Here is a 27,285-nt window from a genome sequence, read left to right on the forward strand (position 1 = left end):
TCAAAACCGAGATCCACTTAATGAAAACAATAAAATTGACAAGCGCATAACTTCTGTCTTCTGAGATAATCCAGTTACTGAATTCCAAATAAAGGGCACATGCTTTCTGTGTTGATTGGGGTGCACATTACACACTGACCTGGATTACGATGAAGAGGTATAAAAGACACACTAAAAAGTGCACACTAGACACGATGCACACAGAAAAGTGAGGGGCATGTCTTGGAAATGCATACGCAACACTGTATGGAGGCCTAGTGCAGTTCAGTGACGGTTTGAGATGAGTTTAATGTGTGACAAAAACAGCCATTTCCAGAGAGCACTGGGAGAAGACACACAGACAAGGTGCATCTCTCACAGTGTCCTGAATGACAGCAGCGTCGCAGTGAGATTTACAGTCCAAGTCCAGCCATGCTCACCCTAGGTTATCATGAATGGGTGTTTATGAGAGACCATTACCAACGTACTGGAATCACAGAAATACTTCCACTTACGGCCCAGTGGCCATTCCTAACAATGTTATCCCCATTTCTCAGCTCTTCCTGAGATGTGGCGCACAACAGCAGGTGTCTATTTTAAAATGCACTCAAGCAAGGTTGGGAGTATTAACCCCAGGCGAGGGTCAGATTTGTACAAACACCACGCACAGAAACAGGGAAACGTTTCCCTTAACTAAGACACTGACTTCAGTGTGTTCATCTGCTCTCAGGTGCAAAGAATACAGGAAAGGAGAAGCACAAGGAAATCTAACTGAGGGTCCCAGCTACCAGATGAGCTAGAGGAGCCTCTCTCCATTGTAACCTTTCTTATGTTCTTGTGCTTAGTGAATCTGGCTTTTGTTCTTCAGGTACACTGTATTTCACTCCTTACATCACTTTATTCAAATCGGTCTCAATCCACAGGCCTTGGATGCAAAGAAAGTCTATACTGGCTTCAATAACAGCTTACTGTTCAGTTCAACAGACATTATGCATGCAAACATCTTCAGTTAACAAATCCCAAAACACAGCAGCCCCATCTGAAGGTTAAGCTGATACTGAAAATGTAACTCTGGCCCTCAGCAGAATCACTACAGCCTTCCTAAATTTATACCACTGCTTAATTATTGCTACAACCAACAACTGCAATAAAATGCAAGTCTGTTATGAAACTTGCAATTTTCACCACCATCCAAGTCAAACAAAAGCAGCCTTTATGATCAGAAAGAAAGGAAACCCGACTCCGATGATGTCAAACAGGATTTCAGGGATTGGAAAGGAAAGGAAACAGCACAATAAATAGTTGTGTGGTTACATGCCCTCCACACAAGCAAATCACAACAAGTTCAAATTATTCAAATGCAGCTTTGCCATCTCAGACGCCCAGAGCTGTCCCGCCCCATCTGTGTACAGTCCACCTGGACTCTGGACAGAGACAGGGAGCCAGGTATTGCAACACAGTGCCAAAGTCTTGTAGTTTCTTATATTAACACAAAGTAACCCACGTGATGTACCACTCCACTCAGTTTCCCACTGTGCATATCCACCTGTATCAACTCTCGTCAGGGCGCGGCAGAATCACGAGCTCTACTCTCCCCGTACCTGCAAGAGGAGAAGGGAGAGGAAGAGGTGGTGCAGTGAGGGCTTGCAGTGACTGGCATTTAAAGGTTTTGGAAGCTTTCCAGAACTACCTTTCAACTCATACAAAAGAATACGTGCCACTCCTTGCTAGATTACTGTATTACTACGGCTTTCAGGAGAGGGGAACGCGCATTCCTCTGCGGTCTGGGTCCATCCCCCCGTCCCCCTGCTGGCGTCAGCTGACCTTGGCACCTAAGTCCTTGCTCTTGGTCCTCAGCTTGTTGACCTGCGACTCTGCGACCTCTGCCCTCTCCTCTGCATCATCCAGCTCGTGCTGCAGCTTCCTGTACTTGACCAGGCTCGCTGTGGCCTGCTGCTCCTGAAAACACACACCGGGGTGAGAAGGCAGAGAAAGACCATCTAAATGACAGAAACTTCAAAGTAGGACTTGAAGCAGGGAGAACCGTGAATACTACATCACTGACACAGCACGAGAACTGATCCGTTTTAAAAATCTAAAATAAAAATGTCAAAAGTATCGGGCTAGTAAGAGGAGAAATCTTTATTTTGTCTGGAAACATAGTTTTTCATTCCTCGAGCCAGGATGGCCTAATTTAGATTTAAAACATTTAGTCAGTAAAAAATAATACTAGAAAATAATATTCCTTAGTTTCAGCAACTGTGACAACTTGCTCATACATCATGCATTTCTTTCTTACTGATCAATTTCACCCCAGTTCTATCCGTGGCTACTGTACTTGTTAAGGGGGAATCCCAATTTCTCAGACCGGTTATTAAGTAGCAAAATAAATTAGTCAACAGTATAGTAAAATTTCACAAATTCTGAATTAAGCACAAAATAGTGACCTTTATGAAAGTCTCAGATTGTTGAAAACCCCTGATCTCAGGCGAGAGCGAGGGTTGGCACAAATTTCAATGTGTACCAGCCCTTCCTGCTCACTAGCCACTGTAATGACTAATGTAACGTGATGTATGAGTGAACAAGTACAGGTTGTGCAGCAGCCATTTCACCCCAGGAATGTTCCAACGTCATGTGCATGCAGAGTAAACAAGTAAGTTGTATTTGTTGGCAAGACCTTCTCAACGTCAAGAGCAATATTTCTATTGGATTAAAAGAGATGTCTTCACCAGCCTGCTTGCTGACAACGTAATAAGCCTTCTTCACATCACCAGGCATTTGGTCACCTCATTCTGAATTTTGCGATGTAAATTGAAGGTTTTTACGTTACTGTGTACATTTTGCTTTCATTGTGGTTTGAAATGCACTCGCCAATGCCGATGCCATCTAATCCCGAAATATAAAACTAGCGTTGCAGTTCCCCTTTTCTGTAGACTGCATTGATATTTCTACCAGACACTGCTGTGCTTGCCTCTTTCTTTTAAGCTTGCTGTTGTGTTGCAGCACTGTTATCTTTAATGTTGCTAAGGTTGCTCATTTTTTACACGAAATGGCTCTGATTTGGAAAAGTGCCTGTACTCAGTCCCATGGGCCTTGCACTTCTGGGTGGGGAACTCACCGACTCCTCGGCCTGCCTCTTGTAGCTCTTCACCTTCAGCTGCAGCTTGTCAACCAGCTCCTGCATCCTGGCCAGGTTCTTCCTGTCCTCCTCCGTCTGCCGGACACCGCAGGGCAGTCACATCAGTAGGCCCAATACAGCCCAATACAGCCCAGCACCACCTCACAGCTCATCTGAGCTGGTGGGATTTCTCACCCCCCAAAATAACGTGTGGGGGTCAGCCAGAGCATTTGACCTATATGTTTTTCTTTGGCCACTATTCACGAGGTAACACCCATAATCGTCATTATTTAATCAAAGACTGTAAGTAGGCAAAAAGACAGCTGATGCCCTGTGGCTCACGAGCCGGCCAGAGAAAACTTCAGGGGGCAGCTGTGAGAGAGGTGGGTGAAAGTATGGATGAGGATATTCAAGGCAATGAATGCAGCGAAGGGATAATTAACCAATTACAGCAAACCCTTACAGGGTACTGCTTTGGGGCCGTGTAATAAGCCGGTGTTTGGTTACTATCCTGAGCAACCGTCTCCGTACCCCATTTTTCCGGACAGCACTGCGGGTTTTATGTGCTCCGGTTGAGCTCTCGGGATGGGGTACCTGGAAGGTCAGCTCCTTGACCCTGCGCTCCTGTTTGCGAAGGCCCTTCTGCGCCTCACTGTGGCGCCGCTGCTCGCTCTCCAGCTCGCTCTCCAGCTCCCGCACCTGCAGAGACCCAATGGCCCCACTCATTCCCAGATCCCACAACAACAGGGGCGGGAACGACAAGCGAATTCCCTCCCATCTGCCCATCCCTTTATATGTCTCATTCACCCTCCACCTCTTAATGGACACGGCTGCTGAAAATTAAGTCCTGGCTAGAATAATAATAATAATAATAATAATAATAATAATAATAATAATAATAATAATAATCGCTTACACTTATATAGCGCTTTTCTGGACACTCCACTCAAAGCGCTTTACAGGTAATGGGGATCCCCTCCACCACCAATGTGCAGCCCCACCTGGATGATGCGACGGCAGCCATAGTGCGCCAGAACGCTCCCCACACATCAGCTATTAGTGGGGAGGAGAGCAGAGTAATGTAGCCAATTCATAGATGGGGACTGTTAGGAGGCCATGATTGATAAAGGCCGATGGGGAAATTTGGCCAGGATGCCGGGGTTACACCCCTACTCTTTTCGAGAAACACCCTGGGATTTTTAATGACCACAGAGAGTCAGGACCTCGGTTTTACGTCTCATCCGAAGGACGGTGCCTGTTTACAGTATAGTGTCCCCGTCACTACACTGGGGCATTAGGACCCACATGAGCCTGAATACAGACTGAAAACGAAATGGAATGGAAAGCTTGCAGTGAAAGGCTTGAGATACAAGGACTGCGACAGAGCTTGGACGTTAAAATATCGTCGGTGCAGCCGAATCAGAGCCGCCACCCCTGTCTGCAAGAAAGGATCTTCAATAATTACAATAGGAGGTCTTACCCGAGTCTCCAACTTGTGGATCTGCTTCTTGCCTCCCTTCAGGGCAACCTGCTCGGCTTCATCCAGCCTCATCTGCAGGTCTTTGATGGTCTGCTCCATGTTCTTCTTCATCCTCTCCAGGTGAGCCAAGGTGTGCTGCTCCTTCTTGAGCTCCTCGGATATCACAGCAGCCTGGGGGGCAGAGGGCCGGTCTGCCTGTCAGGCTACTCCGAGGAGAACACTACACAGCGCAGCAGCAGTCTCGCTGGGGAGAGCGCTCACAATTCCTGCAAGCCTGCTGGGGGGTAAACATGCAGCTGATCCTGTCCTGGACGGAAGCCAATTCGTCTTGATTCTCTAGTCTGATGGAAAAATTGCTTTTCTTGCTAGAGCAAAGGGCCACAGTTACAACACTCTCAACAGCTTTTAGAGTCTTTGTATTAAAAAAAAAACAGAAGCCTTATTTCTCTTGTTGAGAAAATTATCTAAAGTGCAAAACAAAGAAGCAAACAAAAGACAAGAAACAGAAGGCGCCTTACATCGTTAATCGCCCTTTTGGCCTTTTCTTCTGCATTCTTACTCTCCTCTATAGCCTTGTCGACTTCTTGCTGCATCTGAATGATGTCGCTGTCCAGCTTCTTCTTCTGGTTAAGGAGACTGGTGTTCTGGGATGAGAAGAGGCAGCAGTGTCTCAGGGCTGCCTGTGCATCAGGGAGCCTCAGTGCACTTGTCTCTCAGTGCTGCAGCAGTGTCTCAGGGCTGCCTGTGCATCAGGGAGCCTCAGTGCACTTGTCTCTCAGTGCTGGAGCAGTGTCTCAGGGCTGCCTGTGCATCAGGGAGCCTCAGTGCACTTGTCTCTCAGTGCTGGAGCTGTGTCTCAGGCTGCCTGTGCATCAGGGAGCCTCAGTGCACTTGTCTCTCAGTGCTGGAGCTGTGTCTCAGGGCTGCCTGTGCATCAGGGAGCCTCAGTGCACTTGTCTCTCAGTGCTGGAGCTGTGTCTCAGGGCTGCCTGTAAATCAGGGAGCCTCAGTGCACTTCTCTCTCAGTGCTGGAGCTGTGTCTCAGGGCTGCCTGTGCATCAGGGAGCCTCAGTGCACTTGTCTCTCAGTGCTGGAGCTGTGTCTCAGGGCTGCCTGTGCATCAGGGAGCCTCAGTGCACTTGTCTCTCAGTGCTGGAGCTGTGTCTCAGGGCTGCCTGTGCATCAGGGAGCCTCAGTGCACTTGTCTCTCAGTGCTGGAGCTGTGTCTCAGGGCTGCCTGTGCATCAGGGAGCCTCAGTGCACTTGTCCCTGCCATACCTGTGTGTGCAGCAGGGTGGCCCTCTCGGCCAGCTCCGACAGCTCCTGCTCAGCCAGTCTGCGGCTGCGCTCTGTCTGCTCCAGGGCGGCCCGGAGCTCGTCCAGCTCGGCTTGCAGCAGCGCCGAACGCCGCTCTGCCAGACCGGCCTGCTCCCTCAGCTCCCCCCGCTCCTGGGACAACTCATCCACCTGCACCTGGAGCTCCTGGGCAACACAGCACAGCCAGGCCAGTCATCTCGGACAGAGCCAGCTGAGTGGACACATGCCAGCCCTTAGAGGGAACTGTGAGTGTGGAGAGCATTTCAGTTTTATTAAAACCATAACAAATCATATTTCATTCAATATTTTATGGAGCTCAAAACTGGTCCCATGTTCTCCTATGTCTATATACTGTATGTGGGGCCCCAACTACCTCTGTTGGTAGAGCATGAGACTCACAATCTCAGGCTAGTGGGTTCGTGTCCCACGTCGGGCTCCATGCTGGAGGCTGGGCACAAGGCTAACAGCCCTGTCCCGTAAAAAAACAATGTTACAGTAACAGCAACAGGATGTTGCTGCCCCTACAAGCCGGAAGGCATAATGGGCAAACATCCATCCATACCGTATGTCAGACTGAGTAGTGGCTGATCTCAAAGGGTGAAACACTTGAGTATAAGCGGAGTTTCAGCTGTTCTGTGCTTATTGTTAGAAGACGAGTACTTGTGTGTGAGCCCTCGCTCACCTTGCTCTGCAGCTGCAGGGCGCGGGTGCTCTTCTGGGCCTCTGCAGCCTGCCGGTGCGCGTGGTTCAGCTGGATCTCCATCTCGTTCAGGTCTCCTTCCATCTTCTTCTTCACGCGCGCCGCTTCCGTGCGGCTCTTCACCTCGGCGTCCAGGGCGGCCTGCAGCGTCTCAGCGGCGCGCTGGTAACTCTTCCTGGGGGGTGGAGCAGGAGGATCTGCTGCACGCTCATGAATGCATGGCTTATCACACAGCGGTGAACGTGTGCGGTGTGCGTAAGTAACGAAGTGTAAAAAATTTAGCACTGAGCATAGGTCCGTTTTAAATGCATGAAGATTGTAATGTAAAAATGCTGTAACTGCGTATCTTCCTGTAGTTTGCAGGTTTACCTGTAGTTTTCAATTTCCTCCTCTTTCTCTGCAACCTTTCTCTCAAAATCTGCCTTTACTTGAGACAGCTCGAGCTGTACTCGCAGAGTCTTGCTTTCTTCATGTTCAGATGCTGCCTGGAGGGAAGACACAACAATGGAGGAAATCAAAGGCATAGTTCTAGTTATACTGTATACATTTATATACTGGTGGCTGCACTTCCCCCTTACCTCAGCCTCCTCCAAAGCAGTCTGGGTCTCCGCCTTCTCCTGCTCCAGCTGTTTCTTCATCTTCTCAACCTCCTGGATGCTTTTCGTCCTTTCGCCTATCTGGTCTGTCAAATCTGCAATTTCCTCTGCGAAACAAGGAGCGAAGTGTTAAGGGAAATCGTTCCTGTTGCCCTTAAGCCGGGCACGGCGGGGCTTCTGGAACGTCATCGGCACGTTTCTGATGCACAATGCTCAGTCAGCCTCCCTCACCATCTGTCTTCCCGCCCCAGCTGATTCTCCGGGACGATGTCCAGTGTGTCCCCTCATGTCCCAGGGCCGGAGAAACTGACTTCCGCAGGGAGTGGCAGAAACAGTGGGGACGGGGCCTGTGCTGTGGCACTGTGTGAAAGAGGGCTACCCGGTCCTATACCTCACTGTTCACCTCCGCGTTCAGAATGCAGAACGTTCCTGACACTTGCGTTTCTACTCCGTGCGAACGCAGCGTCAGAACAGGTCGGGGTTTTTTTTCTTTGACCAAATCGGTTCCCTATGCTTGGTAACGGGATCCAGAGATGAACCCTGGATTAGTTCCGGTTGACCTGCGGCCTCAAACGGCAGGGCTGGCTGTGGGAGGCCGGGGGAGAAGGAGCAGCGGTTGGGTAAAAAACCGGCGGCGCTGACCTTGCAGGTTCTTATTCTCTCGCCTCGCGGCCTCCAGGCCGACCAGGGCCTCCTCGTACGCGTGCTTCATCTTGAAGAGCTCGGCGCTCAGGGCCTGCGCCTCCTTCTGCGACGCCTCCAGCTCCGCCTGGCTCTCCTCGTGCCTCTGCTTCCCCTCGGCCAGCAGCCTGTCGAAGCCGCGCTGCCTCTTGTCCAGGGCGGCCGCCGCGGCGCCGGCCCTCTCCAGCTGCAGCAGCAGGTCCTCCAGCTCCCCCTGCAGGCGGCCGCGCGCCTTCTCCAGCGCCGCAGCCCTGCCGTGGGCCGCCCCCACGCTCTCCTCCGCCTCCTGCAGACGCGCTGCCAGCTTCCTCCTACAGGGGCAGGGAGCGGATCCGCCCTGAAGGCACTGCCATGCCCGCAGGGACGGGACTGGCGCTCTCGGGGGAAGAGTTATTAAACCGCATGTCACTCGTGCTCATTTAGGCTGGATTTTCTGTCTGTAATGTAAATATGCTTCATATTTACGTACTGCGCAAATCTCTTTATTTCATGTACGGGGGGCTTGCACGGAGAGGAGGTCTGGCTTGTGTTTGTGATTGGAGACAGGTGCATGAGAAAGTGTGTGTTGGTGTTCGTGCGTATGCGTGTGCGCGCGCAGGTGTGTGTAGATGTAAATGTGTACACTGTAGTTGTGTGTGCACGTGTGTGTTTGTGTGTGTGTGCACAGGTGTGTGTAGATGTGAATGTGTACACTGTAGGTGTGTGTTTGTGTGTGTAGATGTAAATGAGTACACTGTAGTTGTGTGTGCGCAGGTGAGTGTAGATGTAAATGTGTACACTGTAGTTGTGTGTGCACGTTTGTGTATGTGTATGTGCACAGGTGTGTGTAGATGTGAATGTGTACACTGTAGGTGTGTGTACGTGTGTGTAGATGTAAATGTGTACACTTTAGGTGTGTGTGTACGTGCGTGTTTGTGTGTGTAGATGTAAATGTGTACACTGTAGGTGTGTGTGTACTGTATGTGTGTATAGGTGTACTTGTGTGTGTGTGCGCATGTGTGTGTGTGTAGGCCCAGTCTCACACACTTCGCCTCCTCCAGCTCCTCAGTCCTCTGGATGGCGTCGGTCTCGTATTTGTCCCGCCACTGGGCCACCTCTGCGTTGCCCTTGGACAGCAGCCTCTGCAGCTCGGCCCTGGCCTCCAGCTCCTCCTCGTACTGCTCCTGCAGGAGGTCGCGATCGTGCCGCGCGGCCTGCAGCCCGTGGGTCAGCGCGCTCCTCGCCTGCGGGGGCGCGGGGGACAGGCCACGCGAGCCGGGATGAGTCGCAGGCTCGTTTTGGACATCTGTACGTGGAGCGCGCGCCTGCCCGACGCGCTGTCCACAAGCAGCTCGCCGGCACACACAGGCAAGCCATCAAGTTCAGTTTAAAAAACGAGGCCCGCAGCAGCAGGTGGTAACTCAGACCCATTTAAAACTTAAAGCATTGCAACTCGTTTTGCCAAGGGCTGCATTAATGAGTAAAGTGACAGAGACCTTTGATAAATGGTTTGGATCTCCATTCCTACAGCACAGTGCTCACATGGCCGGCCAAGACAAGTCGTATGACTGTGTAAGGTGAGATAATAGACACTACAAATATCCCTGTGATGTTCTGCATGAACGGGGCCCTAACAGGCACCAGTTCCTCAATACTTTTGATCACATTATTGTTAAAGCAGGAGCGAACGCAATTTTCATTTCTAACTGGGAGATTATCAAAGCACAGAGCTGATGCAATGCTAAATAAATCACCCACGCTGAAGTAACAGCCTACCCAGGTTAAGTCACTTGGTTTACCTGTATAAACCAAGACTCCACAGTCAGTTTACTTGACTGTTAATGAGGATGAAGTTTCATGACGAAACCATCTAACAAGCAAAACATACAGTAGCAATCCTTGTCGACTATTGTTCAAAGATGTCATATTTTGGACAGATTTGTTTTTGTCCAGTAGTATAAGTCTTACAATGTTTCAGATTTTTAATTCTTAATGCAACAAGTACTGAATGCACACTCGCTTTTTTTCCCCCTTGAAACCAGCTTTCAGTGACGTTGCTCCAAGGGCGTGAGAACAGTAAGCCCGGAGCAGGCCGTGACGCTGGTCTGGTCTCCCTGACGAGAGCCGTTCCGAGTCCGAGCGAGACCACGCTCACCTTGGCCTCCTCCTCCAGCTGCCTCCGGAGGTCCTCGACCTGCTGGGTGAAGATGCTCCTGCCCTTCGTCAGCTGGCCAATCTGGGCTTCCCTGTCCTCCAGCTGCCGGCTCATCTCCCCTGCCACGGAAACGCCGCACGGTCAGAACTGCGCCTCCCGGCTATCAGGATCAGCACGGGCTGAATCGGAGGCAGTTCGCTGCATAGGCTTATTAAGTATTACATAATTACAATGTAATTACACCAAAACAAGTATGTACCTTAACTATGTGAAGTGGCACATATAATCCTACAATCACGTATGCATTGACTTTGCATTGTAATGGCACATTATACTAACCATCATCACCTAGTAAGATGCATTCTTGTTACAGATCTTATCAGAGCGTGATTGCATTGCAATTAGAGTGTAGCTGATGTATTTAAATAACAGCGTTCTAACAGAACATCTTTCATTTCTTTCTTAGGATGAAATTATTTATTCTATATGGAAAAAAGGAAGGATAGGCAATTCAACACCCACAGTACAATTCCTCTGGTATGCAGCATGGGATCCATTTTTCTAGTAATGATGCAAGAAACTTGTTAAATGAAACAGAACCATTTGGTCTATCTCCTGTGGCCGGTCAAATCTCATCCTTTCTTTGAAAGGTCTGGTGGTTGATTATGGAACTGCATTAAGCAAGCAGTACCTCAGAAAAGAAGATCTCTCATTTTGTGAAGAGCTCAGAATTCAAAGGAAAAGACCGCTGTGCTTGCACAGGAAGTCCTGGCCCCTCACAGGCCTGCAGTGTATACCGTTCTCTGTCAGCAAGCGGCTCCTTTGGGTGCTGAGGTCCGCGACCTGGCGGCTGAGCTCCTCAATCCGTGATTTAGCCTCATTCAGCTGGTCTTCGTAGGTGCGGCAAAGCTTCTCTGAGGTCGCCTGCCGAAGAAAAGACACTACAGTCCACATTGGAGTAGGGCCTGGCTTTCCACTACAGAAACTGATGTAGCACAGATCAGACACTTAGCCCTTTGCTGTTGTTTTGTTTTGTTTGTTTTTTTTTAATATGCATCTTGTAGTACTGTTGTTTTTGGTAAAAGAGGCTTCTTACTGCAAACTGCGGGCTCATTATGCATCTAACTCTTTGCTCACAATTTAGCTACAGGCAAAATCATACATTGTGTGTCACAGGAGAGAAAACACAGTACAAGAGAACTCTAAAACTTATCTGGAAGCATCTTTCACGTCAATGCTTAGAGTGTGAACTTTTGACATGAAAGGTTGAAATGTGGTTTGCTTTATAGATCTTCTCAATAGTTAATGTCTTCCTGACCTGGCACTGTGCCACTGTACATCAAGGGTGATTTAACCTGCCAGTCTCTAATGCCATCCTGTAAATTTTCTTTTTAAGTATGGAATTAACCTTTAAAAATGATTTGATCATAGTGATTTCAGGACAGAGCTCTAACCCTTGTTACATTAATCATCCCGAAGGGAAGTAGGTTAATACACAGCTGTCCAAAACACACAGAAATAGAAAGTGTAACAATAAGGTCAGCTCTCTGGAAATCTGGGTAAAGCCACCTTAGACTGGGCTGGCAGCATGCCTGGTTACTGTCTGATCTAAAAAAAGAGCTTAGTGTAGAACAAGATGGAAATCAAGAGTTCATTAATTCAGAACACGGATTGTTACTGATCTTTCATTTTGATGCAATTTAAAATTAAGATATTGAAGGGACATTTATACATATGCCAGCTCCACAAGAATATTTTCACAGAGAGACGGTGCTCTTTTGTAAAGCTTTCCTTTGGGGAAGGATTTGTCAAGCTTATAAGACAGGATTCAGCTTGTTGGGACTATGAAAACTCAAATCACACAATTTTAAAACATCAAAGAATCTGGAATAAATTAAGCTTTCACACAAGTCACCCCAGCAGCAATACCAAGATCGGCAGCCCACACCACTCTACATTTAGACAGGGAAAAAAACAAGCTTTCATTTTAAAGCATGCTTTCTCTCTAGGGTATGATTTTTTTTGCGAGAGATAAAAGCAAAATTTCAAAGCAAGGAATGTGTTCCTAATACTTTTAAATGACAGTAAGGAAAACACAGGGGTCTTTGACCCCTTTTTTTCGACACCTCTCTCCTCTCCCTTCTGACCCCCTGACCCTGACCTCTGAACCCAAACCCCTGACCAATCAGCACAAATCAGGTCAGGGACACATGGTGAGCCACTAAGGGAAACGCACTTTTGTCAAGAGAGATGCCCACTTTATCTACCGTCCAATATTTCTGTGCCGATGACGGTCAATTCGCTACGCCGGGGCTCTGTAAGCTGAAAGAAAAGGATGTCCTGCCTTGGCCTTGGTCACGTGCGCGAGGCTCCCTGCCAGGTCGTCCGCCTCCAGGCGGAGCTCGCTCTTCTCCTTGTCCAGCCTCTGCTTGACCCGCTGCAGGCCGTCGATCTGCTCGCCCAGCTCCGCCGCGCTGTCGGCGTGCCTCCTGCGCAGGGCGGCGGCGGAGGCCTCGTGCCGCAGGTTGGCCTCTTCCAGGTCCCGGCGCAGACGCAGGCACTCCGCCTCCCGCCTCTTGCTCAGCTCGGCCTGGGCGCTGCCGGCGCCGCCCGCCTCCTCCAGACGCTCCCCCAGCTCCTCCAGCTCCCGGGCCAGCTCGGCCCGCTGCTTCTCCGCCCGCGCCCTGGCTGCCCGCTCCGACTCCAGCTCCTCCTCCAGCTCCTCGATTCGAGCCTGCGGGCACAGCCCAGCCATCACCCTGCCCTGCTCTTCCACAACGAGATGTGGCAACGCAGGTGCAGATATCCTTTCCGTGTTATTCTGTCTTGCTTAAAACAAGGTCCGATCAAGAACATAAAGTTCTGGAAGAACCTGAAAAGATCTAAAGATTTCTTAACTGAAAGCTGAGACTTTGTGCCAGGAGCTGTATAAGATTAGAGATAGATTAGGTAAAATGAGATGTACAGCAAGATTTAAACAAATCACTCCTGTATCAGTAGACATTAAAATCACTTTTGCCTGTGGACAATGCTATTTGCTAGACGAATGGGCAGCAGGTTTCGAGAGGGCCAAAGCTCCTACCTGGAGCTCTTTAATAGTCTTCTGCTGCTGGCCTGCCATGGCCTGCTCCTCCTCAATTTTGGAGCTGAGGTTGCTCATCTCAGATTCGTTCCTGCAATGACAGCACCGGAGCTGTGAGGGGGTGAAGGGAGACACCTGCAACAGGAAAACAGCAGCACCACAAGTTTCTTCAGACGCCCGGTCATGCTGACTCACTTCTTCAGCTTCTCCTCGAGCTGCAGCTTTTCATTCTCCAGGTCTGTGATGGTCTCGTGGGTCAGCTTCAGGTCTCCCTCCAGCCTGCGCTTCATCCTCTCTAGGTCGACGCGTGTCTTCTTCTCCTGGTCCAGGGCGCTCTCCAGCTGAGCAGAATGAAAACAGCATTGCCGTTCCCTTACTGTACAAAGCCAGAACATTTTCCCACTTCTAGGTTCCATTGCTATTCCAGAAACTCTTCATGCTGGAAGGCCTTTGGCCATTGTAAACACGAGCACCTCCAGAACGTGGGGGATCTAAAAAGTTCTAAGACGATGTGATTAAGTTATTGACTGATCTTTGCTTGCCTGGTGCACATCTACCATAAGAGACAAAGAGACAATCAGGCCTTTAATCAGGCCCTCTTACTGACTCACGTCATCCAGCTGCTGCTCCAGCTTGGTCCTGGCCTTGGTGAGGGAGAGGACCTTCTCCTCCTCTGCCTGCAGCTCCTCCAGGGTCTGCTGGTGACCCTCCTGCAGGGCCTTCTTCTCCCGACCCATCCGCAGCACTGTCTCCTCCAGCGCGGACAGCTCCTCCGTCAGGTTCTTCACCTGTGGGGCGCGGGGTGAGGGCGAACCCGCCAGGTCCTTAGCTCACCGGGAATTTCTCCCCACATTGACTTGGAGATGACCTCTGATCATCTCTGTTCATTGTTCTTCTCCATCTTTTGCAGTAACACCCCGTGCAGTTTCATTCCGTTTCTCACCAACGTATACATGACTCGGTACATGAGCACAGTATGAGGAGACATCATCTCTTCAATCTTAGTAAATAGCTGCTAAGCTGATTTGACTGAATTTCAAAACGGTTAAGAGACTAAATAGATTTCTTCTATTAACTATTACTATTACTGTAAAAATTCATTTAGCAAGAATACAAGTTGTTGATGCACTTCCCCCAGCCTTAATTGCTTTAATCAAATAATTAATAATCAATTACATTAAACAATTTGATAAATAATCAAATAATTGAATAATGGATTGCTTTAATCAAAACGATCGGCTACATCCCCAGTCATCAGCAGCCAGTGAGAAGCCAGCCGCATTCCTGCGATCCCCAGTGGTACCTTGTTCTCGGCGGCGTGCTTCTCCTTCTCTGCTTTGGCCAGGGTGATCTCCAAGTCGTCGATGTCCTTCTTCAGCTCCGAGCACTCGTCTTCCAGCTTCCTCTTCTTGTTGGCCAGCTCCAGCGCCGCCTCCTCCTCTTCCTCCAGCCGCTCCGCCAGCTCCTTCAAGCGGGCCTCCAGCTGGATCTTGGACTTGATCAGCAGATCGCAGCGCTCCCCCGCATCCGCCAGCGTGTCTTGCTCCTGGGAACGAGCCGCACAGGGGAGCCGATGAACCAGCAACGAACCACACGGAGAGCGACAATCCTTCATCGATGCATGCAAATGTTAACAGAGCGCGTGTTGTCTTTTAGCATAACGCGTCAATCACTGCACTCCAGTTCATTACAGAATAGTGTTAAAGATAGGTAGGTATTTAGAGGGAGACGTAGTTCAATTAGGAAGCTGCAAAGGAACAAGTAAAGGCCTATTCCACGCTGGAAATAGAAGAAAAGAAACACAATGTTTCAGCTGTGGAGCCTTCTTCAGGTGTGGAGCCTTCTTTGGGCATTTAGAGGGAGACGAATGATTACTAATAGTATTTTTTCACTTAATTTTAACAATTAGCACCAAAAGAACAGATGTATCATTGATCTTTAAATTAAAAAAGGACCTTTTTAATTGACTAAGGACTACTGCAGTAAGAAACGGATCCAGCCCCAGGGAAGTCTCCGGCTGGTCCCTACCGCCTGCAGCTGGAGTAGGAGGTCATTCTTCTCCTGGATGAGAGTGACCTGCTTCTCCTCCAGCTCCCTCCTCCGGGTCTCGCACTTCTCCAGCGTCTCCTTCAGCCGCTGGTGCTCCTCCTTCATGGTGGAGATCTCCTTCTCCGCCTCTGCAGTCCTGAGCAGCGGCTTGATCTTGAAGAACAGCTTGATCCAGGACCAGTTCTTCACCGCCATGAAGGTCCGGATGTTCCACTGGATCACCAGCACCGCCTCCCTGTGAGCAGAGAGACGGAAACCTTTCTACTTACCAGTCTTACTGATTTTCTGAATATGGGTGACCAAGTTAAATGTGCGGTATACTTTTGGAAAGAAAAAAGAAAGCAGGGCACGATCTCTCTGATACCTTCTTTCAAACATCTTCTGGTACTCCATGCGCATCAGCTTTCCCCTGGCTCGGGACTGGATCATGGTCAGGACCTTGGCCAGTCTCTTATCCCTCATTTCTTCTAGATGTCCCAGGAGACCTGCCTTAAAAAACACCTGGAAACACAGCGCACAGGTTTGGTCTGGTACACAGCCCAGGGACAGTCTCACAGATTGGAGGGATTTTCATATATAGCACAGGGGTGGTCATACAGAGCCCTAGGAAATTGGCTCAGAGCTCAGGACTGGCCACACTCAGCCTACGGCCAGTCACAAAGAGCATAGGGCCGGTCACACAGATGACAGAGTTGATCACACGCATCCCAGGGTCAGTCACTCCCAGGCGTTTTTCTTTTTTACTCCAGTTCAGCTGCTCTCCCAGAGTCAGAGCCCACAGGGCTCCCCTACCTTCGTGCTCCCGAAGCGGTACTGGGTGTGGTCGACGTCCAGGGAGCCCAGGAGCCTCTCCGCCGCCTTTCTGCCGTCCACAAATTTGTCCTCGGGGATGTGGTTGGGATTGAGTATGCGATACCTGCAGGAGACACCACGCGGTATTTTGGAGAGCTCTCTGCCAATGCATGTGGCTGTCTAATATTAACCCGCTCACAGACGAGTCCCAGGAGTGACGACTAACAGCCCCAGGCCAAGCTGGTGAGGCACACACCGCAGATTGAAGGCTATCAGAGGAGCTTAGTGTGAAGAGAGGACCGTACCTCTGCTTGAAGTCAGCATACAGGATGCGATTGGGAAAGCCCTTCCGGCAGATACGGATTCCTTCCAGAACACCGTTACATCGGAGCTGGTGGAGCACGAGGAAGGGGTCCATGACACCTGAAAAATCAACAAGAAGGAGCAGGCTCGTTCCGAATGGTGCCGGCACCCGAGGAGAAGAAGCTGGGGAACACCAACTATTATGACTCTCCCCAGATAATGGGTAGAGAACGGTCCTCTCCTCTTGCACAGCAGTGGGGGGTGGGGGGAATCGCTTCGGACAGATCTCGCTTCAACAGGGGAAAGTGCTGTGATGACGTGTACAATGATGTTTACAATATTAGCACAAACCATGCTCAAAGTGAGGTCACAGCTGTTTCATTCTGGGAGATGAATAAGTGCATTGGGTTTGCGGAACAGCTTTCTGCAACTGCATTTGGTCAGATAGATCACCCTGGCTCACTGGCTGGATAACACTGTCCCAGTGCCTACCTGGAGTCTTGGTTTCATTGGGAATGATACAGCGAACAAAGTGAGGGGCCGTGGACCTCAGATTTGTCATCAGCTTGTTAAGGTTCTCCTAGAAACAGAGGCAGGCAACAGCGTGGTCAACTTTCCAAGTCTGCTCCAGTAAGACTACACATCGTTACTGCTTACTACTGCATATAAACAATAAAGAAACAATAAAGCTGGGATGTAGTCATTAACATCTCTATATATCTATACACTAACATTTCTCTCTCTATATATATTTAAGCAAATGCAGTAAAATCTCATTTGAGAGTCCTAAAAGGTCACTTATGATTCCTAATTTTTTCAGAATCCTGAAACGGTTTAGTTGAGCTGTTTGTGATTGACAAAAAGCCAGTTATCATGCACTGCCCTTTTCTTTTACAAGCTCCGAGAGGTGTGCCCTCATTTTCGGGTTCCTGTAACATGCACTGTACTTGGCTTTGCTGTGGTTTTTCCAAGGATGGTACCATGCTTTACTGTATTTCTCTCTACTTTTCCACGGTACGACACTGCTTTGCTCCGCCTTCGCAGGATAGGGGAATTATTGACAGGTGCACTGCAGAATCCCCGAAGGACAATGAAGGCGACTTTGTTTGTGCACACTGCAAACCACAAACACACGTTCCAGCTGGCCCAGATGACAGATACCTTGTGTAGGGAAGACACAGTTTGGAAAGAGGCTCCTTTCTTACGCTTTTTCTCGCTGGACTGATCTGATGGGATAAAGAACCCTATAAGCATTCAATCTAATTTCAACTTAAGGTGGCCATAATTCTTAGTGCTATAAAGTATGAAAGTCGCAGTATTTTTCAAATCTACAGTATATACGATATACAGTACAAGAAAGCCCTTACCCCTGTCAGAGCTAACATAGTTTTCAAAGAGACTTGCTAGCAGCTTATTGGACGATTTCTGAAACAGCCCAACTACAGTCTCATTCAGGGGGTCTTTGTTCTTCTCCAGCCAACCAATGATATTGTATGGAACCTCAGGAAGACACACAAAGGCAACAATGGCAACTGTCACTTCCAGTTGTCAGCAAATAGCCACGTAACTCAGAGCACATAAAAAACATCTTGACGTACCACTCCAGCATAGTGCACAAGCTCGAAGTGGGCTTCATACTTCCTCCTCTTGTCTGGCTTGGGTTTTTGGAAGTTGCTGGACTTGCCCACATGGTTGTCATACAGCTTGGCCTTGAAAGTCATATCTGTGGCCTTTGGGAACATGCATTCCTCTTCAAGGATTGACAAAATTCCCATTGGCTGTAACATAGCATAGGTAGCAATAGGAAGTTTTAAATAGGCTTGTTAAATATGGCTTTAATCTGCATGAAATACATGAAGGTATTTCTAATTCATAGGCAATAAAAGCACTGCATTGCAATCAAACCCCAGTTTATTCTTGGCCAAGAGACAAAAGATAGTGCTATTTGTTTAGTAATTTAGTGAGTTAATGAAGGGCTGACAAAGCAAAAGTACCTTCTCAATGAGATCGATACAGGCCTGTAGGTCCAGACCAAAGTCAATAAAAACCCAGTCAATCCCTTCCTTCTTGTACTCCTCCTGCTCCAGCACAAACATGTGATGGTTGAAATACTGCTGAAGCTTCTCATTGGTGTAATTGATGCACAGCTGCTCAAAACTGTTGAACTGCGAGGGAAAGACAGGCTGTTTAGTTACACAGCTCCACTCATCACTCATCCTCTCCCTCCTAAATGAAACAGATGCAGGTGAAGGATTAAGGCTTGCAATTACCCAGAAATGAGGCAAAGAATATGCACTTCATTTCAAAGGCCAGCAAACTTTTTTAAAGTTAATTTATAGTAAGTTTCAACAGTTTTAGATGGGGGAAGGTGTTTGAAGACAAAGCTTCAAGGAAGCTTAATGTTAATTACCAAGTATTGAAGAAACTACCTTGTATTACATGGTATGCATACCACTGCTCGGTTTTCTTTTGTACGGGCATACAAAAGGTTATCTCATGTCTTTTTTTTTTGTGAGGGGATGTATTGCAACTTACATCAAAGATCTCGAATCCTGCAATGTCCAGCACTCCTATGAAGAACTGTCTGGGCAACTTGGTGTCCAGAGTCCTGTTAATCCTGGTGACTAGCCATTTGAACATGCGGTCATAAACTGCTTTGGCCAGGGCACCCACAGCATAGTTCACCTGGAAGTAAAACAATAAACACACACCCTGGATATTTTTAACTGTTGGAAGTAAGGGCTGCAACAGTGAGGCCCTTCTTAGTCTATGCCAGGACTCAGGCAGCTTTGCCAATGAGAGCTTAAGGATCTGAGTTCATGAAGTTTCTATCTTGAAATCCCAGGACAGGTCTCTAATCGTGACTCAGCCTCATTTGCTTGGGAAAAAATGCTGGGGTTTATGACTAGTGTCAGACAAATGACTGTACGTAATTCTTGGAATGTCTTGTTATCACTGATAAGATATCGCTTTGTCGTTTATTGTTCACATGGAATTTTGTCAGTGACAAAGAACCTGAACAGATCTGCTTTCGATTGAATAATGCCATAAAAGCGGCCTACCTGCTCCACATTTTGTCCTTTGGTGACGTACTCGTTGCCAACTTTCACCCGCGGGTGCAACAGCCCTTTCACAAGGTCAGAGGAGCTGATGCCCATGAGGTAGGCAGCCTTGTCCATATCTGCAAGAGCAGAACTACTGTAGGTGTCACCGCACCCACACCACACACACTGCTCTGACAGAGGTACAGTATGCATGCATGAAAGAGAAGACACTGGGACACATTCGAGAAAATGGAACTTTAACTCAACTCTTCAAGGGCAGACTACAGAGTTTACTTACAGAGGTAAAGAACAGAAAGTACCACTGCATGAGCAGCTCCCAAAACAAGCCGCTGTAAAGCAAAATCATGAATTTAGGTCTAAAGTTTGGTAAAATGATTTGTTTCTTCATTAAGAGTACTGATATTTTAAAATATTTGCACGTATTTGAATGCTGTTTAATCTACACACTTCTGTCTGAGTTAATCTCATTAAATGAGTTAAAGCTAAGACTTGGCAGTAACGTGAGGAGAAATCAAGGCCCAAGCTGGTCGGAAGAGATCTGTAGACAGGGACAGGAGGAAGGCTGTGACGAGGTGCTGACTGCCACCGCCTACTGGTGCTTACTGAGGGGAAGAAAAACATTCAGGGCTTCTGTGTAAAAAGGGAGGGTTTTACACAGTGCAGGTCCAAGGCCACTGCAGGCTAATTAAAATTAATGTTTTACAAAAGAAATCAACTTTGAAATAAACTTCCTGATAATAATGAATGTATCACGGTAACTACAGTACAACCATGTCCATGAGTAATGAAGAATGAAAATGACTGAGACCTCTGACATTCTTGTGGTCTCAATAGGTGCGTGGTAGCTCTGTCCCTCGGGGGAGACAGCTCTCCTGCTCCCTCAGCGAGCTCTGCACTAAGAGCGACTCACTTGCTCTGACTGTGCCTGTCTGCAGGAGGGAGGATCAGTAAAACTCTTACTCTCTGTCCCGTCAGCCTCTGCCTGCTCCTCCCGCGGTTTCTGCTTGAACTTCATGTTCCCGAAGTGCATGATCGCCCCGGTCAGTTTGTAGGCCCCATACTTCTCGTCAGGGCTGAAGCCCAGGATGTCCATGGCTTCCTGTGAAGAGCAGAGAACAGTGTCCCTTTGCAGGGTTACATCCCGCCAGGTGAGCTCCCTACAGGTGGGTGCCGCTGAGCCAAGCACACGCACACACTCCCTTACATCAGTGGCCAGCAGCTCCTCTCCGTCATCCAGGTTGTCCACAGTCACCACGCCTTGAGAGCAGAAGTGGAAGTCATATGGATTGCTGGTAACCAGCAGCATCTCTGGAAGGAGAGGACAGCATTGATTACAAACGCACAAAATGAAAATCACAGATTACATTTGCTGTAAAATGTAAATCAGTCGTGCTTAAATTTTAAGGTGTGAACAATGGTCACAAAGCACTATTTGAGGTCCACAGCTGCAAGAGCAGGACTTTTGTGGGCACTGATTTCAATGGTTCTGGCGGCACAGTGAGAGTTCAGTCCTCAGTGGAGAGAGACTGCCGAACTCCCTGGGTGTTTGAAGCAGACCAGTCCTTGTCCTGTAGATGGTGTCTCCGTCTATAAAGGGACAGGAGGTGGCAGGGCAGGGCCGGTCTCAGACTCACCCTGTAACTCTGGTTTCTTTCTTGACAAGATCTGGTAGAAGATGTGGTAGTCCCTCTCGCCTGGCTGCTGAAAAATCACTCGGGATTTCTCCAACAAGTCTGTCAAGACACACATAATGTAACCTATACCTGTTGTATAGTTTATACCAGTACACTGTCATTACACAAGTGTAGCCCGCATGCCAGTACAAACAGAAGTGAAGACTGTGAGACCAAGTGGTCTGGCTAGGTAGGCTTTGTGAAATGCTCCTCTGCACGCCTGTGTTCATACTAACCACCCGAAAGCTTCAGGAAGCAAAAGGTGCAAAACCTTTTGAAATGTTTACAATAACTTTAACCAAGCATATATTAGGCATTGGCTTTGTTTTGCTATAGGTTCCTTCAGTAAGAATCTGGTTTACCGGACCTCTCAGTGTTTTACCACAATATCAGTGCGCTTTCCTATACTAGATTCTGTTAACAGTATTATAAGACAGTAACCTTTCATATGGCAAGCAGGTTATGAAAAGAAACAATAAAGCTGGGATGTAGTCATTAACATCTCTATATATCTATACACTAACATTTCTCTCTATATATATATTTAAGCAAATGCAGTAAAATCTCATTTGAGAGGCCCAAAAGGTCACTTATGATTCTTACTTTTTTCAGAATCCTGAAACGGTTTAGTTGAGCTGTTTGTGATTGACAAAAAGCCAGTTATCATGCACTGCCCTTTTCTTTTACAAGCTCCGAGAGGTGTGCCCTGACAGATCCCTCTGATTCATCTGAGAATGGGATAAAACCCCACCTAGCAGCCTGAAGTAATCCAGCAGGGCCTTTCAAGTGTTTGAAACATGCTTTTCTTTGACAGATAAAAGAACCTTTGTGCACACACAGAGAGTGACACAAGCAATTTCAGATCAGATGCAAAAGGCCTGTCTTCTTGTAATGTCATTTCATTACAAAGAAAAGACTTGTATGTTACGTAATGTTTTATTTATTCAAATTACAAATACATAAAATACACATAAAAATGTTATATTATATAAAGTAAATTATACAACTTTGGCAGTAGCTACGGAAATATTTTAGTTTTTATCAGTCCATGTTTTAGCCAAGCATAGAAATCTATACAGTAGCTGCTTTCAGTGCTTTCAGTAATCTGTAGCTACACTGTATCACTGTTCTTTAATTTATTTGCTCTTAAGAAACAAAAAGGCCTGGTTTCCCAAGGCAAAGGAAACCAAACATGGTCAAACTTTAAAAAGCCTGTTGACATTGAAAAACGTTCTCTTCACTATTCAGGTAGGAGGGGAAACACCTGAGTTTTGTACTTACTGCACCCTGCTGGTGTAAATGAGTACAACACAACAGTAAAATAAATTGCAAATGTGTTATATACAGTAGATTATTATGCAGTTACAGCAGTGTTAACTATTCTAAAATACACAGGCAGACATGCAGATAAACAGACTACATTTAAAATATTCGACTCACAAATCTCAATGTCAGCGGATGATAGCTTTCCAGATGGTCCGAAATGTATCCGTATAAATTTGCCCTTGTAAAAAACGGATAAAAAAACAAGAATGACAACACTCCCAGGAGTAACCGATTCCAGAAGCACTTCAGGGGGGATATGTCATGGGTCTGCATAGTCTTCTTTGAATCTCCAATAAGGCCTCAACTCAGGTCACACATTCAATCTGTCCTGCCTGCATGAATCTGCCTCAGTTCTCCAAAGTGTCCAAAACAGAACTCATTCATAACAGGAGCAGGAGTACTTGGTCTCTGTCTTATTATAAGTGTGAGGAGGTTTTACTCACAAATCGGGAGGAGTTATCATTGCGCAGTGTCTTAGCGTTACCAAACGCCTCCAGTGCAGGGTTAGCCTGGATTATCTGATCCTCCAGCGAGCCCTGAAGAGACAGCACCACCAATCTCAACACCTTCTCTTCCAGGAACACCTTGCTCACTGTTATTGCACCTGCTAAACATCCTCGTCATCATCACCATCAAATTAGCCCTTCTAGAGCAACCAAATGACACATAAACCTTCAGCATGCTGATAAAATTTCAGATAATATTTTTGCTATGCAATTTATCTTGTTAAATGATTTCAGCATAAAAGCATGATCAGAATTATGTAATTCAGGTAGAATCACACGTCACACAATCACACACATATACACATCTATTACATACACGTCACGAATGAATCAAATAACTTCACCTCATTTCACGACAATTACAACTTGCACAGAGTTTCTCTCAAATAATGTCCTGTACTTATTGGTTTACTGACACATTCGTAGAAAATAAATGAAAAATATAGCTTTCAAAAGAAAGCTGGTCTTCCTGTCAGAGAACTTACTCCAGTCCTGGTGGCCGGTTGCTGATAAACACATCAGGTCATGAACAATTAAAAGAAAAACAACAAAAAAATCATATGTAATAATAATCTAGTTTTAAAAAAACTATTGTATTTAACAAATAAATCAATTGAACACATGATCTCATTTACAACCACCTGGAGAGCCTTGAATACAGCAGGGTGTTTATACTGGGGCAGTCTGGGAGCCTGCGTGAAGCAGCTCCTCCAAGTGGACAACTGCGGCGGCTCAGATGGGCCTCGAACCCACAGCCATCTGGCCAGGAGTCCATCTTTATTCCATTACTTACGTTCTTTTTGCCGCCAGCATCCCCGGCAGCTGCCACCGTGGCGAAGTACTGAATGACTCGCTTCGTGTTGACTGTCTTTCCCGCACCGGACTCCCCCCTGCAGCAAAGACACGGGGGAGAGCGGTCTGTCCACTGCTGCCACCCACCCTCACAGGCCCGGCCCCGCCTCCCAGCCCAGCCCGGCCCCACCCCCAACAGACATGCCCCGCCCCCCAGCCCAGCCCGGCCCCAACCCCAACAGGCCCACCCCGCCCCCCAGTCCAGTCTGGCCCCACCCAACCCCACAAGCCCAGCCCCATGCCCAGCCCCACCCTCACAGGCCCGGTCCCGCCCCCCAGCCCAGCCCGGCCCCACCCCCAAAAGGCCTGCCGCGCCCCCAAGACCAGACCAGCCCCACCCCCAACAGGCCCTGCCCGCCCCCCAGCCCAGCTCGGCCCCACCCCGGCCTGCCCCCCAGACCAGCCTGGCCCCACCCCCAACAGACCCGACCCGCCCCCCCAGCCCAGCCTGGCCCCACCCGCCCTGACAGGCCCGGCCCCAAGCCCAGCCCCATCCCAACAGGCCCGACCCGCCCCTCAGTCCAGCCTGGCCCCACCCACCCCGACAGGCCCAGACAACGCCATCCATGTTCACAACAGCACAGCAAAGGGAATACCGGGAACCAACACTGGAACTGGTGGACTGGGAGAGCTGGTCAGTATGAACACCAGCCCTTAATTTCAGTCCCAGCCCTTAATTGAGTTCTTCCTGTTCATGTCAGATGTCAACTCTTCAAATGTCACGCCACAGCAAAGCCTAGGCCCTGTTTTGCATGGGTTCTGTTCACAGAAGAACCGTGATGTGACTGTAGATTTCCCACAGGCGCGGTCCCTAACCCACGAGCACTTACGTGATCAGCATGGACTGATTCTCCCGATCTGTGAAAATAAATAAAGGAAATAATTGTATGCAGGTGATATTATTTGACACTGTGTCATTTTCACTCAAGAAACTGCTATATGCAGGTATGTAATATTGTTTGATACCTATTTTTTCTTATTTAATCTGAGTCCAGGTTTTTTGCAAAAGACGTGCTTTTGCGATGAAAAATAAAATGCGCGGATGTTGTTGGAAAATGGATTCGGTTTTTGATCCGCTGGCCTGCAGCAGGTACTCACTGCGCAGCATGTCGTGGTAGGCATTGTCAGCGATGGCAAAGATGTGAGGAGGGGACTCCGAGCGCCTCTTGCCTTTATAAACTGCGATCACCTCCACTTTGTACACAGGAAGCCATTTGTACGGGTTCATGGTGACACAGAACAGCCCAGAATAGGTCTGCGACAAACCAAAAGAAACACATGCATGCTCGCTATTTTAAGCGTGTCCTGGATAAGAGCATTTGGTGAGCACAGACAAAAACCAAATCATTGTATTTCATGCTAAGTGACAATATATTTTAGTATCTTCTCCATATTTACAGGTATCTGAAGCTTGGATTTAAACAATTCAGCAATACTTTAGATTCAGTTGTATCATCTAATAGATTTTCTATTAAAGGTTCATTTAGTATAAATGAAGGTTCTGTAGAAAGGTAATAAAACATCTACAGATAAACAGGAGTGTTCATATTAACCATGTCTTAATCTCTGGAAGCTTTATCAACATTAACAAGAACTCAATTTATAGTAAATTGATGGGTTGGTCACCACAGTACAAAAAACATGCTGTTGTTGTGGAATAAGTCTAGACAAAGAGCATGATTCCTGGTTTTGAAGAAATATCCTACTCTGACAGGCCAACTTCTTTCAGGAACTCAACTTCTCAACTCAACTCTATTTCTTTTAAGTACTCAACTTTTTGTCTCATAGAAACCAACCAACAACCCAGGGACTGGTCAAATGGTCTGCTCCCATGTAAGAAACCTTTCTTACACTCTTAAAGAGAGTGTCTTCTGTGTCATGTTAATTTGCACAGCAATCTGAAGTGTGACCATGCTGCTGCTGCCTCTTCTCTCTAAAAGTGCCTGCTGGGTCCCGGGTGTTCAGCTAGTGCTGATGTAAGGCCATGTCAGTCTGGCTCTTACATAGATCATCCAGTTGGCATAGCGGCGACGCAGGTTATGCAACACAGAGGCCTCATTCAGGTGTGTCAGCATGGCCATGTCCTCCATCATATCAAACTTGGGCGGGTTCATCTGTTGGACATCTCCCTCCTTCACCAGCAGGGTCTGAAAAGGAGAGGTCAGGACAGGTCAACACAACAGCTCAATTGACCAACCAGCTGAAGGCCACAGTGGCTCCAGATATTTCTTAGACATCAAGGCAGTCACCAAAAGCCCCAGCACAGCACAGTTTCACTTCTGTTTGTAATTCAAATGGCTGATTCCAATCCAATTACAATATTTGCAAGAGAGCATTGAGCAAATTCGATTTAAATAACAAAGAGTTTGGGATTTATGCCTGACGGGAATAGGTGAAAGTATTTATTTAATGTGAGCCATAGTCCTACTGTATAAAGGTGGGTTTCGTACAGTGAAAGTTTCATTCTAGCTTGACAATCAGCCTATTGTTGCCAGCATGAAATTTAAATGGCTACTGACGTCTACATAAAATGTTCATACTGAGATTAGGTTCATTTTTATGCATGTCATTTTTAGTCTTATCTGGAGCAGACTCTCTCCTTTCCCCTGTGCAAAATGGAGGACTGTTCCTACCCTGCCGTCAGCAGCCTCCACAGCTACTTTGTCTCCAAGGGTCTCCTTGATTTCGGCTTCGATATACACCTCCCTGTCGTCAGGAATCCAGCACCTCTTCTTACCTGGAGAGGAAGCGTGACAGCAGACATGAGTGAGGCAGGAAGGAAGCGAGTCCCAGCACACACCAAGGGAGCCCGAGATGTTAAACTGCTGTATTCTTTCTGCACAAAGATTCACTGAGGAGCACTCTTCCATCAAAACAGTAAGACATGCCGAACGGCACTGATATTCACTTACATAACGGACCTCTTTAAAACCTCACATGGTTCAATTTCAGTAGCAACATTTTGAATTACTTGTGTTAAACAGCTATGTAAAATAACGCCCACATGTACAATTATTCCTGGGTTTTAGCTTGCATAGACCGTTTCATTAAAAAGACAGTTTCAAACTTTGCTCGGCTCTCCTTGGATTTGCTTCTACTTGGAAAGGTCTGGGGCTGGTTTCGGCAAGCTGACAGAGGGAAGAAAGCGAAGACACCGAACCGTCAGACGGCAGCATCTGCATCCCTGCGAGCTCCCCGGCGCTCCTGCGCAGGAAGGGAGCCGCCTCTCCGAGCTGAGCCACGTCGGTGCTCATGGTGACGGCCGGCGGTGAGGGACGACAGAGGCGAACCCGGGTCCTGCAGGGACAGAAGACACAGCGGAGCGCTTCACTAGTAGGAAAGAGAATTTACACACCAGAGCTGAGAGAGAGAGAGAGTTACGTCTCACCCCTTTCCAGTCAGGACATCTAAGACCAAGACATGGTTTTGTTTGCAGAATTACTGCTTTTGGTGTTTTTCTGACACAAGAATGAGAAAACAAAGCCCCTTCGGTGTTTACCACATTCAAAAGCGGTAAATTCCCTACACCACACAACACACGATTCTGATCAATCTAAAGCTCTTAAAGCTCTTCCATGCTCAGGTGTTGCCTCTGCCGGCCCCAAAAGAAGAAAACCCATACTGAAGAATTG

The 27,285-nt window shown here is 47.7% G+C and overlaps 1 protein-coding gene across 2 annotated transcripts; it reads right to left on the reverse strand.

Moving 5' to 3' along the window:
* LOC102682424 (myosin-7B-like) lies at positions 1 to 26,944 on the reverse strand. 2 transcript variants are annotated; one of them, XM_069189912.1, is made up of 41 exons: positions 26,814 to 26,944; positions 26,287 to 26,390; positions 25,657 to 25,800; positions 24,752 to 24,908; positions 24,484 to 24,511; positions 23,595 to 23,691; positions 22,739 to 22,831; positions 22,410 to 22,473; positions 20,931 to 21,029; positions 20,501 to 20,604; positions 20,257 to 20,395; positions 19,294 to 19,412; positions 18,767 to 18,916; positions 18,226 to 18,396; positions 17,830 to 18,009; positions 17,599 to 17,731; positions 17,393 to 17,457; positions 16,724 to 16,811; positions 16,234 to 16,351; positions 15,929 to 16,052; positions 15,501 to 15,637; positions 15,116 to 15,371; positions 14,391 to 14,633; positions 13,699 to 13,875; positions 13,283 to 13,428; positions 13,088 to 13,178; positions 12,350 to 12,739; positions 10,803 to 10,929; positions 10,006 to 10,124; positions 8,898 to 9,094; positions 7,833 to 8,182; positions 7,173 to 7,297; positions 6,964 to 7,079; positions 6,577 to 6,769; positions 5,856 to 6,059; positions 5,096 to 5,221; positions 4,578 to 4,748; positions 3,692 to 3,796; positions 3,098 to 3,193; positions 1,804 to 1,938; positions 1 to 1,580 (listed from the first exon to the last, which is right to left on the reverse strand). In XM_069189912.1, the coding sequence occupies exons 1-41, from the start codon at positions 26,905 to 26,907 to the stop codon at positions 1,566 to 1,568; spliced, it is 5,790 nt and encodes a 1,929-aa protein (XP_069046013.1). In that variant the 5' UTR covers positions 26,908 to 26,944; the 3' UTR covers positions 1 to 1,565. The 2 variants fall into 2 exon arrangements, with proteins under 2 accessions (XP_069046013.1, XP_069046012.1); XM_069189911.1 differs by lacking the exon at positions 26,814 to 26,944 and having other exon boundaries at positions 26,287 to 26,686.
* Between the last annotated feature and the right edge of the window lie 341 nt (positions 26,945 to 27,285).

This window comes from Lepisosteus oculatus, chromosome 5 (genome assembly GCF_040954835.1).
Source record: "Lepisosteus oculatus isolate fLepOcu1 chromosome 5, fLepOcu1.hap2, whole genome shotgun sequence".
Taxonomy (NCBI): domain Eukaryota; kingdom Metazoa; phylum Chordata; class Actinopteri; order Semionotiformes; family Lepisosteidae; genus Lepisosteus; species Lepisosteus oculatus.